The sequence below is a fragment of the Salminus brasiliensis genome, chromosome 22 (genome assembly GCF_030463535.1).
Source record: "Salminus brasiliensis chromosome 22, fSalBra1.hap2, whole genome shotgun sequence".
In the NCBI taxonomy this organism is placed as follows: Eukaryota; Metazoa; Chordata; class Actinopteri; order Characiformes; family Bryconidae; genus Salminus; species Salminus brasiliensis.
The window spans coordinates 32153821-32171672 of NC_132899.1; the positions used below are offsets into that span (position 1 = coordinate 32153821).

Sequence of the window (17852 nt, forward strand, 5' to 3'; positions counted from 1 at the left end):
CCGTGTGTGTGTGTGTGTGTGTGTGTGTGTGTGTGTGTGTGGAGGTGAACGCAGTGGGCCGGTATGAATCTTTAATGCTGCTCCGTCCTGCTTTTCTTCTGCTTGCCTTTTTTACGAGGAGCTTCGGAGCAGACGAGCTCAGACACACGAGCAGCTGCCTCCCCTACACTCGTACTGGTTTAACCGCCGGAGCTGTATGAGGTCGGCCTGCTTTACGGACGCTCGTAAGCCAGATTACGCTGAGGCGCACACACACACACACACACACACACACACAATACATGTGCTCTATCTTACTACATATAGGTACTTGCATGTATACAGTGTATATAGTGGATGTTTTACTGCATGTAGGTACTTGGAGATATATAACACATATATATATTATTGCATATATGTATTACAAAAACAAGGGGTATATTATTTATAAGTATATGACAGATTTTATATTTATATATATATATATATATATATATATATATATACACACACACACACACACACACACACACACGCGCGCGCGCGCAAGTACCTATATGTAATAATATATCCTTTATGTATTTTATATATATACACCCATTATTATATTCTTATATATTATATTATTATTGCATATAGGTACTTGCTTATACATACATATATATATATATATTAGCGTGTGTGGTGCAAGTACCTATATGTAGTAATATATCTCATATATATATACATATACATATAAGAGATATATTACTACATATAGGTACTTGCGTATATTTATATATATATATATATATATATATATATATATATATATATATATACACACACATACACACAGGTGTGTGTGTGTGTGTGTGTGTGTGTCAGGCACTGATGGTGTTACTGCTGGGCTGAGTGAGAGCGGCTGACCCTCACTGAAGGACTAGAGGATGTTCTCTGGAGACAGAGCGCAGGGCCATTATCGACTGTGTGTTCTCCTGCACTTCTGATATTTGGGGAGGGAGGCTTCACACACACACACACACACACACACACACACACACACACACACACTCAGCATTGTTCCACAAATAACTTCAGAATTGGAGCAGGGGTGAGAGTGCCCTAAGAATAGGCATTACTGTGTGTGTGTGTGTGTGTGTGTGTGTGTGTGGAAAAATGGTAGGTCAAATTGTCAGTTCTACCTGTTCCTTCTCTGGAGCTATGAGGGTAACGTAGCTACCTAGTACCTAGACTCATATACCCCACCAGTTAGCATAAAGCTGGATCATCCCTCTGCCGCTGCCTCTGACGGACTGGTTGAAGTGGTTTGGGACTCAGAGGAACTGAGACATGCAGGGTTATCTAGAACGTGGACGAAAGCAGCACAGAGAACCGCTGGCTAGCTGGGCACGTTGTTTCTGAAGGATTCCACAGATGGTGAGAAGGACGTGCGCTGACGTCTTCAGACGTAGTAAATGTTTACAGGATGTAGCTCTTTGTCCCCTTACCTCGCTCAGGTCCCCCTGCAGCAGCGTCCCCCTGCAGGAGCGTCCCCGCTAGAACGCCACTAGTCCCACTGCTCCCGCCTCCCCTGGAAACATCACTTTCTGCTGAACTATCACTTTAATCTTCTGCAGGAGGAATGCTGTGTGTGTGTGTGTGTGTGTGTGTGTGTGTGTGTGTGTGTGTGTGAGAATGTGAATGTGTTATGAATATAGTCCATTGTCTTGAAGGGGGTTTCCCTGTGCCGCCGTCACAAACTGGATCTTATGTGACGGAGGCAAAGGGCTTAGTTTCAGGAGGCGTGTGTGTGTGTGTGTGTGTGTGTGTGTGTGTGTGTGTGTGTTTTACATAACTCAGGCTAAGTTGCTGTATTACGGATGTGTGTGTATGGGTGTTTGTTTTTGTACGTTTTCAGAACGGAGTGATTCTGACTTTGTAATTACACATAGGTACTCATAGTTATATAATACATACAGGATACATATATATATATATATATATATATATATATATATATTTTACTATTATTAATTTTATATAGGTACTAAAATTATATGTTATATACAAAGGTACTTAGTTATATAATACAATATATATTATAATTATTGTTATATTAGTGATATTACTGTTATAAAATGCATATAACTATCATTTATTTATATATATATATATATATATATACACACTTTAGGTAAAGGTGCACGTATTTGTCACTGTACAGCGAAATGTGTCCTCCACATTTAACCCATCTGGTAGTGAACACACACTCACACACACACGTGTTAGCGGCAGTGAGTACACACACACCCCCAGAGCGGTGGGCAGCCAACTCCAGCGCCCTTACACTTCCCTATACATATTAGACATTAATAGATCCTGTATGTGTTATATATCTAATATGTATGTGTCATTATCACATAGCTACTTAAAGCTATATAAAATACATATGGCATAGATCATTAATTTATATATAGGTTATTGGGGTTATGTAGTGTATATGGGATGTATTATTGTTATATATATAGGTTATTGGGGTTATGTAGTGTATATAGGATGTATTATTGTTATATATAGGTTATTGGGGTTATGTAGTGTATATGGGATGTATTATTGTTATATATATAGGTTATTGGGGTTATGTAGTGTATATAGGATGTATTATTGTTATATATAGGTTATTGGGGTTATGTAGTGTATATGGGATGTATTATTGTTATATATATAGGTTATTGGGGTTATGTAGTGTATATAGGATGTATTATTGTTATATATAGGTTATTGGGGTTATGTAGTGTATATGGGATGTATTATTGTTATATATAGGTTATTGGGGTTATGTAGTGTATATGGGATGTATTATTGTTATATATATATAGGTTATTGGGGTTATGTGGTGTATATGGGATGTATTATTGTTATATATATAGGTTATTGGGGTTATGTGGTGTATATGGGATGTATTATTGTTATATATATAGGTTATTGGGGTTATGTAGTGTATATGGGATGTATTATTGTTATATATAGGTTATTGGGGTTATGTAGTGTATATGGGATGTATTATTGTTATATATATATAGGTTATTGGGGTTATGTAGTGTATATGGGATGTAATATTGTTATATATAGGTTATTGGGGTTATGTAGTGTATATGGGATGTATTATTGTTATATATAGGTTATTGGGGTTATGTAGTATATATGGGATGTATTATTGTTATATATATATAGGTTATTGGGGTTATGTAGTGTATATGGGATGTATTATTGTTATATATAGGTTATTGGGGTTATGTAGTGTATATGGGATGTATTATTGTTATATATATAGGTTATTGGGGTTATGTAGTGTATATGGGATGTAATATTGTTATATATATATAGGTTATTGGGGTTATGTAGTATATATGGGATGTATTATTGTTATATATATAGGTCATTGGGGTTATGTAGTATATATGGGATGTATTATTGTTATATATATATAGGTTATTGGGGTTATGTAGTGTATATGGGATGTATTATTGTTATATATAGGTTATTGGGGTTATGTAGTGTATATGGGATGTATTATTGTTATATATAGGTTATTGGGGTTATGTAGTATATATGGGATGTATTATTGTTATATATAGGTTATTGGGGTTATGTAGTATATATGGGATGTATTATTGTTATATATATAGGATATTGGGGTTATGTAGTGTATATGGGATGTATTATTGTTATATATAGGTGCCAGGAGTTATGTAATAGATATGGGATGTATTATTGTTATATATAGGTTATTGGGGTTATGTAGTGTATATGGGATGTATTATTGTTATATATAGGTTATTGGGGTTACGTAGTATATATGGGATGTATTATTGTTATATATAGGTGCCAGGAGTTATGTAATAGATATGGGATGTATTATTGTTATATATAGGTTATTGGGGTTATGTAGTGTATATGGGATGTATTATTGTTATATATAGGTTATTGGGGTTATGTAGTATATATGGGATGTATTATTGTTATATATATAGGTTATTGGGGTTATGTAGTGTATATGGGATGTATTATTGTTATATATAGGTTATTGGGGTTATGTAGTGTATATGGGATGTATTATTATATATATAGGTTATTGGGGTTATGTAGTGTATATGGGATGTAATATTGTTATATATATATAGGTTATTGGGGTTATGTAGTGTATATGGGATGTAATATTGTTATATATATATAGGTTATTGGGGTTATGTAGTGTATATGGGATGTATTATTGTTATATATAGGTTATTGGGGTTATGTAGTGTATATGGGATGTATTATTGTTATATATAGGATATTGGGGTTATGTAGTGTATATGGGATGTATTATTGTTATATATAGGTTATTGGGGTTATGTAGTGTATATGGGATGTATTATTGTTATATATAGGTTATTGGGGTTATGTAGTGTATATGGGATGTATTATTGTTATATATATAGGTTATTGGGGTTATGTAGTGTATATGGGATGTATTATTGTTATATATATAGGTTATTGGGGTTATGTAGTGTATATGGGATGTATTATTGTTATATATATAGGTTATTGGGGTTATGTAGTGTATATGGGATGTAATATTGTTATATATATATAGGTTATTGGGGTTATGTAGTGTATATGGGATGTAATATTGTTATATATAGGTTATTGGGGTTATGTAGTATATATGGGATGTATTATTGTTATATATAGGTCATTGGGGTTATGTAGTGTATATGGGATGTATTATTGTTATATATAGGTTATTGAGGTTATGTAGTGTATATGGGATGTATTATTGTTATATATAGGTTATTGGGGTTATGTAGTGTATATGGGATGTATTATTGTTATATATAGGTTATTGGGGTTATGTAGTGTATATGGGATGTATTATTGTTATATATAGGTTATTGGGGTTATGTAGTGTATATGGGATGTATTATTGTTATATATATATATATATATAGGTTATTGGGGTTATGTAGTGTATATGGGATGTATTATTGTTATATATAGGTTATTGGGGTTATGTAGTGTATATGGGATGTATTATTGTTATATATAGGTTATTGGGGTTATGTAGTGTATATGGGATGTATTATTGTTATATATAGGTTATTGGGGTTATGTAGTATATATGGGATGTATTATTGTTATATATAGGTTATTGGGGTTATGTAGTATATATGGGATGTATTATTGTTATATATAGGTTATTGGGGTTATGTAGTGTATATGGGATGTATTATTGTTATATATAGGTTATTGGGGTTATGTAGTGTATATGGGATGTATTATTGTTATATATAGGTTATTGGGGTTATGTAGTGTATATGGGATGTATTATTGTTATATATAGGTTATTGGGGTTATGTAGTATATATGGGATGTATTATTGTTATATATAGGTGCCAGGAGTTATGTAATAGATATGGGATGTATTATTTTATATATATATATATATATATATATATATATATATATATATATATATATATATTACTAGGTACTTACATATATATGTATATGTACATATACACACATATATAACAGGAGGCATTGTTACATATAGGTACTTGCACGTCTGTGGCACATGGGGGACGTGCACAAACTGACACTGTAGGAAAACAAACGTGTGTGTGTGTGTGTGTGTATGTGTGTACTGGCTGTGGTCCAGCTCTCCTGCTGTGTGTGTTTCTCCAGAGACTGAGGAGATTAAAGGGAGGAAGAGGAACAAGAGAAAGCGAGGTGGAAGGAGAGAGAGATGAGGAGGAAGCAGGGCATTGTTACTGTATGGAGTGTGTGTGAGTGTGTGTGAGTGTGTGTGAGTGTGTGTGAGAAATCAAGGGAAAAAGATAAGACAAGACACGTCATGGTTTTAGATAGATTTTTTTTTTATCCCTAGGTGTGTTGGTGTGTGTGTGTGTGTGTGTGTGTGTGTGTGTGTGTGTGTGTTGCTTAATCAATCAAATTCAGACAAAATGAGAAACCTGAGGAATAGCTGACTGCTGTAGTGTGTGTGTGTGTGTGTGTGTGTGTGTGTGTGTGTGTGTGTGTGTGTCCGGCTGTAAAAGGCCTGGATCGGCTCCAGCTCTCTGAACAGGCTGCCTTGGTGAATTGAGTCTGGAACACAATGACCTATATCCCCGTCCCATTTAGCTTGTTAAAGCATGTGTTCCTATGTTCTACACACACACACACACACACACACACTCGCACATATATATCCACTGTATAAATTGTGTATGAGCTGTTTTGTAGTAACTAAAGCACATACATGCACATCTGTATACATGAAATGGACAAAATTATTGGGACAGCTGCTCATTCATTGTTTCCTCTGAAATCAGGGGAATTCAAAAAAGTGATCATCCTGCTTTTGTGTGCCCATCGCTGTGAGGATTTGATTGCGTTCAGCAACAAGAGCGGTACTGAGGTTGGAGACATTGAATGATCACCAACCCACCTCTTCATCCACCACCCCATGCCCACCTTATGCACCGCAATGCTGGACACAGAACAGTAATCAGTCCTGAGTTTGAGGATGTCAGTTACCGTAATCCCGCTCCATTAGAACCTCTAAGACTCTGCAAACAAAAAAACTGAGTGTGTGAGTGTGTGGGTACAGTTCTGAGTGTGTGAGTGTGTGAACAGGTCTGAGTGTGTGAATAAGGTGTGTGTGCATGTCCACATCTGTGGTGTTTGACCTAGATTGACCCAGTCACACACACAGTAATATGACTTTGAATAATAGTAATATGACCGAATGCTGGAGACGTACCTCGTTAAGGGTGTGTGTGTGTGTGTGTGTGTGTGTGTGTGTGTGTGTGTGTGTCCCTGGAGGCTCAGTAGTTTAAAGCTCACAGATCCATGCAGGAAATGAGCGTCTGCAGAGGAGAGCCAGTCTGATCCTCAGAGACGTTGTGTGTAAAAACACACACACACACACACACACACACGCTTAAGGGTGGGTGATATGGTATAGATTAGAAATGGACCAATCCGGGTTTTTTTCGATCTCTGTTCAGCGCGATCAGCCGATCACACAACACCAGGCAAATCCAAGGTTTCTGGGTGTCCCGCGCCACCGTGGGGACCAGAGGGGAGCGCCGACTCCGGCAAGTGGTCCAGAGCAATCGGCGCTCCCCTCTGGCATCGGTGGCCTGTGTTGCACCAGAGTAAGGCTGTCGGGAGGTGCTCAGTGTATGAGAATAGGCCCGGGACGTCACAGATGCCGTGTGCACACCAGTCAGCTGTAGCAGAGTGCAAAGCGGTCATCGCGGGCCGAGGACGTGATTTGACTGATGTCCAGAAAGGCAGGATAATAGGGTGTCGGACAAAGGGTGGACATCAGACACCTCGGTAATGATGATGTCATGATGGGCTGACAGCCAATCAGCTACTTGTCACTACTATGCCGGTAATGCAGCTGTCGTTACGCTGGCCGTTGCCGTTTCCTGGCTCTCTACAGCTGGACTGCATCTGTATTGTGATGCATGAGCTTGGTCAGCGCTGTTCTTCGGGGGGCTGATGGGAAATGTAGTCCAGGGCTGCAGTGTGGGTTTGTTTACAGTGGAGTCACAGTGTGTGTATGATGTTACTATGACCCAGTGCTGGTCTAAACACTAGGGATTATATATTCGTGTGTTCTGGATGCTGATTGGCTGTGCTTATTAGGTAACAGCTTGTCCTGTTTTCTTCTCATTTTTGCCCTCCTCTGCTCGCCTGACAGGGTTGATTATGCCGCCGCTGCTCTCCGCTCGCTGACAGCGGGAGGATTCCTCCTCCTTTTGGGAAATCTCTTCATTTTCGGGCGGCTTTCTTCCCTTTTTGGGTGACCTACTTTCTCCCACGTTGACGTCTTTATTCAGCAGGGCTGCAGCGCTCCACTTTACATAGTCGTGACTTTCTGGGCTCAAACAGATCTTGCGCTGTGAAATATGAGCTCCGGTCTGATCCATATAGATCAGATTTCTCACTAGTCCACTTCTTCAGTCGGTTTGTCCGACGAGATCATCGTAGTCCTTCAGGTTGGCTCAGTTCAGCCTGAGTAAAGCAGTTATTACTGATTACTAATACCAGTTCTGACCATTCTTTAGCCCCGCCCACTCACACTGAGGTGACCATTACTTCTGTGATGTCACTAAAGCAGTGAATTTACATACATCTGCCCATTTTTCTGTCCACAGTTCAGCCCCGCCCACTCACTCTGAGGTCATAGGGAGTGTTGCGTTACTGCTGTGATGTCACTAACATTGGGAATTTACATACCGCCCTGCCCACTAACTCTGATGTCACAAGGAGTGCTCGTTACATCTGTGATGTCACTAAAACAGTGGATTTACATACTCCCAACACTTCAACCACATTTTAGCCCCGCCCACTCTCACTGAGGTCATAGGCAGTGTTGCGTTACTGCTGTGATGTCACTAAAACAGTACATTTACATATATCTGCCTCGTCTGACCACAGTTTAGCCACTCCCACTCCCACTGGGGTCGTAAGGAGTGTTCCATTATTTCCCTTAATTTAATAAATATATGAAATGTGTGTACACCAATTAGCCATAACATTAGTACCACCTGCCTAATATTGAGTAGTAATGTTGGGTAGGTTCTACGGTGCCATCACAACAGATCTGACCACTCCACAAGATGTCTTTTATTTATATATAAATGAGTGGGCGGAGCTAAACTGTGGTCAAAATAGGCAGATATATGTAAATTCACTATATATGAATATGTGTATATATAGATATAAAATTCTTCAAAACATCAGCCTTACGGGAGACGGAAGGAACGTCTAGACGTTGAAGGGAAGTCCTTTCGGAGCGCTTCAGCAGCCAGCGTACAGTAGCTGACTCAACCCACACAGCAACAAGCAGTTGATTGGATGGCAGCCCATTATGACATCATCATACTTTGATCAGTTTCCTCCTGAAATACAACAGACTGGAGCTTCAGCAGCATGAGAATACACACACACACACACACACACACACACACACACATTCACACATTGTATGTGTGGGTTTGCGTGCCAACCAGACAGGCAGACAGGAGGTGTGTGTCAGCGGGGGGTCTGCTCGTACTCGCCCACCCCCCCCCTTCCCTCGCCCAGCAGGAACATGCATGCACACACACCAGCAGACAGAGAGAGTGAATGAGAGAGAAGCACACACACACACACACACACACACACACACACACACACACACGCTCCGAGTGAACGGTGTAAATGTGAGCAGTCAGTGGCACGGTCGTCTGTCCAGTTGTGGTCAAACTACCACCCACACCCCCACCCACCCCCCAGACCTGGGCTTTACACACATTCAGAGCAGAGGTGGTGTTTGTGTTGGTCTGGAGAGAAAGAGAGAGTGTGTGTGTGTGTGTGTGTGTGTGTGTGTGTGTGTGTGTGTGTGTGTGTGGTCAGTTCAGCAGGGAGGGCCTGTTTCTGATGACTCTGACTGTTTTGCTCTTTTGTCCACTCAGACTGGATGCTAACAGCTAACGGCTGACCGCTAACATCACTCTGCCCGTCCAGTGAAACACAGACCCAAGTTGCGAAGCAGGCTCACCTGCCCTGTGGGTCTACACACACACACACACACACACACGCACACACTCAGACTGTCTGGAGGGCTGGATATAATCTAATGTCGTCTTCCAGCACTCAGACGTGTGTGTGTGTGTGTGTGGAGTGGACAGAGCAGAGTCTAGCCTGCTAACACACTTAAGCTGGACTTAACCGGCCCAAATCAGATTAAACCCCCCTGGACCCCCGCCCTGCACCGCAGGCCCACTGTAATGGGAGCTAAAGGGGCATAGACCCAGATCTGAACCTGGAGAGGGAGAGAGAGAGCAGGCGTGGAGTGTGCCAAAACAATAACACCAGGGGAGTGTGTTAGGGGTCGGTGGTGTAACGGTGTGTGGAGTGTGTGTGTTAGGGGTCAGTGGTGTAACGGTGTGTGGAGTGTGTTAGGGGTCAGTGGTGTAACAGTGTGTGGAGTGTGTTAGGGGTCAGTGGTGTAACAGTGTGTGGAGTGTGTTAGGGGTCAGTGGTGTGTGGAGTGTGTTAGGGGTCAGTGGTGTAACGGTGTGTGGAGTGTGTGTGTTAGGGGTCAGTGGTGTAACGGTGTGTGGAGTGTGTGTGTTAGGGGTCAGTGGTGTAACAGTGTGTGGAGTGTGTGTGTTAGGGGTCAGTGGTGTAACAGTGTGAATTGCTCACTTTTGTGTGTGTGTGTGTTTTAGTCTGTGTCTGTGTCTGTGTGTGTGTGTGTGTGTGTGTGTGTGTGTGTGTGTGTGTGAGATGTGGCCTGCAGGCCGAACTGCAGCAGTGTGTAAATAAGAGGTCTAAATTTAACTCATCACTCACGAGTTCATCTGCCCTACACTACAGCTGACACACACACACGCGCGCACACACACACACACGCTCTCGCGCTCCACGTGACTGTGTTGATACAAACACAAGTATGCTCACACTCGCACCATGTGACTCAACAATGGGAGGAATGACGGGCAGAGCCAGACTGCAGCTGCTCTACAGAGTGGGAGTGGTTATACAAGTGGGCGTGGCCAGTCACTGATTTGAATATTCAAACACCCAGTGTGAATTATTCAGAATTACGTATACTGGAGGAGATAAATACCTGTCTGTCTGTCTGTCTGTCTGCCTCTCTATCCTTCTGTCTGTCTGTTTGTCTGCCTCTCTATCCTTCTGTCTGTCTGTTTGTCTGCCTCTCTATCCTTCTGTCTGTCTGTTTGTCTGTCTCTCTATCCTTCTGTCTGTCTGTTTACCTGTCTCTCTATCCTTCTGTCTGTCTGTTTACCTGTCTCTCTATCCTTCTGTCTGTCTGTTTACCTGTCTCTCTATCCTTCTGTCTGTCTGTTTATCTGTCTCTCTATCCTTCTGTCTGTCTGTTTATCTGTCTCTCTATCCTTCTGTCTGTCTGTTTATCTGTCTCTCTCTCCTTCTGCCAGTCTGCCTGTCTCTCTATCCTTCTGTCTGTTTACCTGTCTCTCTATCCTTCTGTCTGTCTGTTTATCTGTCTCTCTCTCCTTCTGCCTGTCTCTCTATCCTTCTGTCTGTCTGTCTCTCTATCCTTCTGTCTGTCTGTCTGTCTGTCTCTCTATCCCTCTGTCTGTCTGTCTATCATTGTGTGTGTCTATTCATCTGTACAGAGGTGTGTGAGTGTGTGTGTGAGAGAGAGGGAGAAATGCTTGCTCTTGGGATCAGTGTGTGTGTGTTCAGCACTCTGCTGTGGGTGGTGTTGGTGGTGCTGGTTTGGGGGGGTTGGGTGTTGAATGGTGGAGTCTGGTAGAGTGTGTCTGAGTGTTTGACTCCTCCTCTTCTCTCTCTCTCTCTCTCTCTCTCTCTCTCTCTCTCTCTCTCTCAGCTGTCGAGACTCAGAGCACGAGTTCGGAGGAGATCGTTCCGAGCCCCCCCTCACCACCCCCACCCCCGCGGGTCTACAAGCCCTGCTTCGTCTGCCAGGACAAGTCCTCGGGCTACCACTATGGCGTCAGCGCCTGCGAAGGCTGCAAGGTGAGACACACTTACTTCTGCTCTCCCGCAGCGCCGGGGCTCGGACCCCTGCCTTGCCGGTCTTTAGTCCAGTGTGAAACAGGTTGGATGAACCAGAGGAACTAAAGCTGATGGTTGCGCCGAACTTTCCAACCCCACCGGTGTGACTGTACCAGCCAGGGACCAGCCACGGCGAATCCCACCGGTGTGACTGCACCTGCCAGGGACCAGCCACGGCGAATCCCACTGGTGTGACTGCACCTACCAGGGACCAGCCATGGCGAATCCCACCGGTGTGACTGCACCTACCAGGGACCAGCCACGGTGAATCCCACCAGTGTGACTGTACCAGCCAGGGACCAGCCACGGCGAATCCCACCGGTGAGACTGTACCAGCCAGGGACCAGCCACGGCGAATCCCACCGGTGTGACTGCACCTACCAGGGACCAGCCACGGCGAATCCCACCGGTGTGACTGCACCTACCAGGGACCAGCCACGGCGAATCCCACCGGTGTGACTGTACCAGCCAGGGACCAGCCACGGCGAATCCCACCGGTGGGGCCACACCAACCTGGCAGCAGCCACAGCTTGTCTTGTTAATCTCTCTGAATCGAAGCACATTGACAGCTTGTCTGCTGTGCCTGGTCACCCCCTGCAGGCCGCTGGAGGAACTGCGCAGAGCAGGACGTGTGTTTGCAGCCCAGTCCACTGAAAGATCCAACTGAATAATTCAGTTCAGTTCTCTCAGCGCATACACACACACACACACACACACACTCACACGTAGTACTTCTGAGGAGATGTGCCAGGTTCTTATGTAATAACGCCGTAGTCAGATTTTACCCTAGCAACCACATGGGATAACATCACAGCTGCCTGTGAAACACTGTAGAGCCATCTATTAACAAGATACCATAACAACCGCCTTAGCAACCGCATGGGACAATATTTTTTGCTGCTTGGCCTTACCCTAGCAATCATATGAAATGCTGTGGTGGCCATCTAGTAACAAGATACCATAGCAACCACCTTAGCAACCACATGGGGTATCATTTTTGCTGCCTGTTCTCACCATGGCAATCATATGAAATGCTGTATAGCCACCTAGTATCACAATACTATAGCAACCACCTGAGCAACCACAGTGGATAACATTTTAGCTGTAGTGACCACCTAGTAATAAGATACCATAGCAACTACCGTTGCAACCACATGGGGTAAAATTTTAGCTGCCTGGCATTACCCTAGCAATCATACGAAACACTTTAGTGGCCACCTAGTAACAAAATGCCATAGCAACCACATGGGATAACATTTCATCTGATTAGCCTTACCCTAGCAATTAATGAAATGCTTACAGTAGTGGCCACCTAGGAACAAGATACCATAGCAACCACCTTAGATTTAGATTCGAACTATAGGGTATGAGCACCTGAGCACCTGAGCCTCTGTAGCTGCCTGGCCTAGCCCGGCCACGTCCCAGCAATCATGTACCTAGAAACACCCTAGCAACCGCCTTAGATATCTTAACAGATGCTTAGCATTATAGATGGATACTGAAGGAAAGGCTGTGTTAGACGTGTGTGTGTGTGTGTGGTTTTGCCTTTGTCACACTCATTTCTGCCTAAAGCGAGTGTGTGTGTGTGTGTGTGTGTGTGTGTGTGTGTGTGTGTGTGTGTGTGTGTTTGTTTATGTCAGACAGCTAATCGTCTTCTGTAAGCACCCAGACGTGACCTACCCGCCAGCCTGTCTGCAAATAGTCCACTGACACTGATCCTGTTAGAGCATGGAGCATCATGCTCTCTCTCTCACACACACACACACACACACACACACACACTCTCTACACGTCTGTGCTCAGTTATGGATCCAGTACGTACTGGCTGTAGTGTAGCTCAAGTCGGCAGTAGCCGGCTAGGCTAACTTAGCAACAGTTGTCTAGGTAATGCTCTAATTGCCTTATTACATGTAACGCTCCCGGCACTGGGAGGGTGAGGACCAGCACTGGGCGTCTGTAACCATGAACACACACTGCAAACACACACACACACATACACTCCGAGTGCTGTAGACCACCACCACCGTCACCGTGCACCTCAACCATGATGAGGTGAGGCTGCTGTTCCCAACAGGGAATTGATCCAGCGACCTTCCGACGCCAAGCATGTGAAATCCTACGTAGAGCAGCCACCTAGTAACGCCTTGCACGGGCACCTGGCATGCTACCCGCCGCAAGGAGTGATAGGGGGAGCAAGAGAGCCGTCGACTCCAGTTGTGCTTTCTCGGGCTCTGGTCTGATGCTGATGGCCCGCCCGGGATTTGAACCCAGCAGTCCTCGGGTCAGAGTCTGCGGGATTGGTCGGGAAGTGCCTGTGCTGTGTGTGTGGGGTTCTGTGGTTCTAGGCTTTAACACCTCTTGGTTCTGCGCCTCCCGCAGGGTTTCTTCCGCCGGAGCATCCAGAAGAACATGGTCTACACGTGCCACCGGGAGAAAAGCTGCATCATCAACAAGGTCACCCGCAACCGCTGCCAGTACTGCCGCCTGCAGAAGTGCCTGGAAGTGGGCATGTCCAAGGAGTGTGAGTACCACCGCTGTCTGCCCGCCTGCCCGCCTGTCTGTCTGCCTGTCTGTCTGTGTGTCTGCCTGGTCATATTCCGCGTTAACGCACACACTCGCTCTTTAAGCTGAAAGGCCAGCAGCCCCTCGGTCACCTCCAGCTGTGCCCACTCGGGATTCTGTGAGGTGCCTTGTTTGGGTTTGGGTACTAGATAAGGTAGAACCTAAACGCACGTCCCCACAATGATAGCAATACACACACACGTGTCTGATTGAGAAACGCAGGACGACAGTTACACACTCCTGTACCTGCTTTTTAGCGGATGCTATTTCCATGGTGACGCGGTGCACTGATGCAATCAGAGATGCACATGGATGGACACACACACACACACACTAACACACACATACACACACGTCAGTGTTGTCCCTCTGGCTGTGTGACCACACATTCTCCCACGCTGCCCACTGCTGTCAGACTTGAGGAGTTAATTGGGAGAGGCGAGAGGACAGGGAATACACACACACACACACACACACACACACACACACACACACAGATCAGCCTGCTCTCTTCATCATACACGCTTACTGTTATAGAGCTGTGTGTGTGTGTGTGCGCGTGTGTGCGTGCCCACTCGGCGCTCTTTAGGAGTGAATAGGGTGATCCATCATAGCTAGATTACTGGAGTCTACAGCAGCCTAAGCACAGGGGACTCTCACTCGCCCCCCTCTGGCCACTTTAGTGTACTGCATGCTCATAGAGCTCCAGCCAGTGACATGTAGGCATCCTTTTTGAGGTCAAACAAAACAATTCCAGGGTATTTACAAATGATAGTAGTAGAGATTCCCGAATCTGGAATATTCAGGCATGTGGAGCGTTCCGATCCTTTGTTTGTACCGCTGGTCTTGAGGCTCTATGCATGGACGTCACTCCGAGCCGCTGCTCAGCACTGAGGTGGTATTACGTAGCGTGGGATCTGGTGCTCTCAGCTTGTCTACAGCTGCCAGAGGCTATAGGGGTCGAGATCAAGTCAGAGGCTATAGGGGGTTGAGATCAAGTCAGAGGCTATAGGGGGTCGAGATCAAGTCAGAGGCTATAGGGGTCGAGATCAAGTCAGAGGCTATAGGGGTCGAGATCAAGTCAGAGGCTATAGGGGTCGAGATCAAGTCTGAGGCTATAGGGGTCGAGATCAAGTCTGAGGCTATAGGGGGTCGAGATCAAGTCAGAGGCTATAGGGGTCGAGATCAAGTCAGAGGCTATAGAGGGTTGAGATCAAGATCAAGTCAGAGGCTATAGGGGTCGAGATCAAGTCTGAGGCTATAGGGGTCGAGATCAAGTCTGAGGCTATAGAGGGTCGAGATCAAGTCTAAGGCTATAGGGGGTCGAGATCAAGTCTGAGGCTATAGGGGGTCGAGATCAAGTCTGAGGCTATAGGGGGTCGAGATCAAGTCTGAGGCTATAGGGGGTCGAGATCGAGATCAAGTCTGAGGCTATAGGGGGTCGAGATCGAGATCAAGTCTGAGGCTATAGGGGGTCGAGATCAAGTCTGAGGCTATAGGGGGTCGAGATCAAGTCTGAGGCTATAGGGGGTCGAGATCAAGATCAAGTCTGAGGCTATAGGGGGTCGAGATCAAGTCTGAGGCTATAGGGTGTCGAGATCAAGATCAAGTCTAAGGCTATGGAGGGTAGAGATCAAGCCTGGGGCTATAGGTCCCCCCCATCACTCATGTGACGTGTGTACTGACCACTGCGGTGTGAGGGTGTAGACGGTGTCTCGCTCTGAGGTCCAGAACCATCCAGTCTAGTCCCGGATCTCCTGCTCCAGTCTTCTTCATGGCTCTGTGTTGCTGGAGAGTGTGGGCTGTGCACCCCCGTGTGTGTGTGTGTGTGTGTGTGTGTGTGTGTGTGTGTGTGTGTGTGTGTGTGTGTGTGTGTGTGTATGACAGTCCGGTCAGACAGAGTTAAGCATATGGGGTCAGCGGGTTGCCGTGGTGATGAACACTCCCGGTGGACGTCATGACGACCTCGTTCCCATGGACACGGCTCAGTGCTTGTGCCAGAAAGTAGCAGGGGAAGCCCAAGAGAGAACACACACACTCACGCACACACACACACAATCTCACTAGAATTTTTTCCAAGACTATGATTATCTGAGTCAAGACCCAACAGGGTTCGAGATCAAGTCCAGACTTGGCCTAATATTGGTTGAGAACAAGTCAAGATCAAGTCAGAGGCTGAAGAGGGTCCAGATCAGGTCTGGATCTAAAGGGGGTCGAAATCAAGATCAAATCAGAGGCTGAAGAGGGTTGAGATCTAGTCTGAGGCTTTAGGGGGTCGAGATCAAGATCAAGTCTGAGGCTATAGGGGGTCAAGATCAAGTCTGAGGCTATAGGGGTCGAGATCAAGATCAAGTCTAAGGCTATAGAGGGTCGAGATCAAGATCAAGTCTGAGGCTATAGGGGATTGAGATCAAGATTAAGTCTGAGGCTATAGAGGGTCTAGGTCGAGATCATAACCAAGTCTGAGGCTATAGGGGTCAAGATCAAGTCTATACCAACTCTATGAACCAGGATTTTCAGGATTACTCTCAGCGATCAGGTCAAGACTAAAAGGGGCTGAAACCAGGTCTAGACTGAGTCAGAAGGGCCTGAGATCAAGTCAAGGCCAGTTCTAATGGGGGGTCGAGATCCAGTTAGATTCTAAAGGGGGTCGAGATCAAGTGAAGACTGGTTTGAATGGGAGAGCAAGTTAAATCCTGGCCCATGTTAAAGTGTGTCTAATGGGGATGAGTGTAGAAGGGATGTGATCCAGTCCAGACCGGCTCTCTTTATCAGACCAGGTCCAGAAGAACAGAAGGAGAACTGCAGCACGGATCAGGCAGAGCTACACACCGTTCTGGTCTTTACTTCAACCCTGTCTGTTGTAAGACGAGGGTTTCTAATAAAGTGGCCATGTAGAGTCAGCACACACACACACACACACACACACAGGAGGGAGATGGAGGGATGGGAACATTCACGTTTGTATCTTTTCATTGGATTTCATCTGTGAGACGAACGACCTGCCAGAACTTTCATTTTCTCCTTGCAAATTACAGCCGTCAATACACACACACTCACACACTCACACACACTCACACACACTCACACACTTCATATTTTTCTCTCTTTTTTCCGATACTCCTCCGACTCCCCAGCGTAGTTTTACCTGCTGAATAGCGATGTGTGAAAACTACACTCACTCACACACACACACTAACACACACACACACACTCTTCCCCCGCGGGTCTTTGTGTGTGTGACGGATGAAGCGGTCGGGCTAATAGCGCTTTAATGGCTTCATTAAACTGTGTGTGTGCGGCTTATGATCGCCCCGGTGATCCGTCAGAGAGAGAGAGAGACGGTGAGCGAGAGAGGGTGAGCGAGAGAGGGTGAGCGAGAGAGGGTGAGAGAGAGAGAGAGGGTGAGCGAGAGACGGTGAGAGGGAGAGAGACGGTGAGAGAGAGGGTGAGGGGGATGGTGAGAGAGTGAGACGGTGAGAGTGAGAGAGAGAGAGACTGTGAGTGAGTGAGAGACTGTGAGTGAGAGAGAGACTGTGAGTGAGAGAGAGACTGTGAGTGAGAGAGAGACTGTGAGTGAGAGAGAGACTGTGAGTGAGTGAGAGACTGTGAGTGAGAGGGACGGTGAGTGAGCGTGAGAGGGACGGTGAGTGAGCGTGAGAGGGACGGTGAGTGAGCGTGAGAGGGACGGTGAGAGAGAGAGAAAGTGGGAGAGT

At 45.0% G+C, this 17852-nt stretch overlaps 1 protein-coding gene across 1 annotated transcript in view; it reads left to right on the plus strand.

Annotated features, from left to right (window-relative positions):
- Positions 1-17852, plus strand: part of raraa (retinoic acid receptor, alpha a) — a 137930-nt gene that overhangs the window by 114997 nt on the left and 5081 nt on the right. The window contains 2 exon segments of the mRNA XM_072667860.1: positions 11387-11535; positions 13954-14095. Coding sequence (XP_072523961.1) covers positions 11387-11535; positions 13954-14095 — 291 coding nt within the window.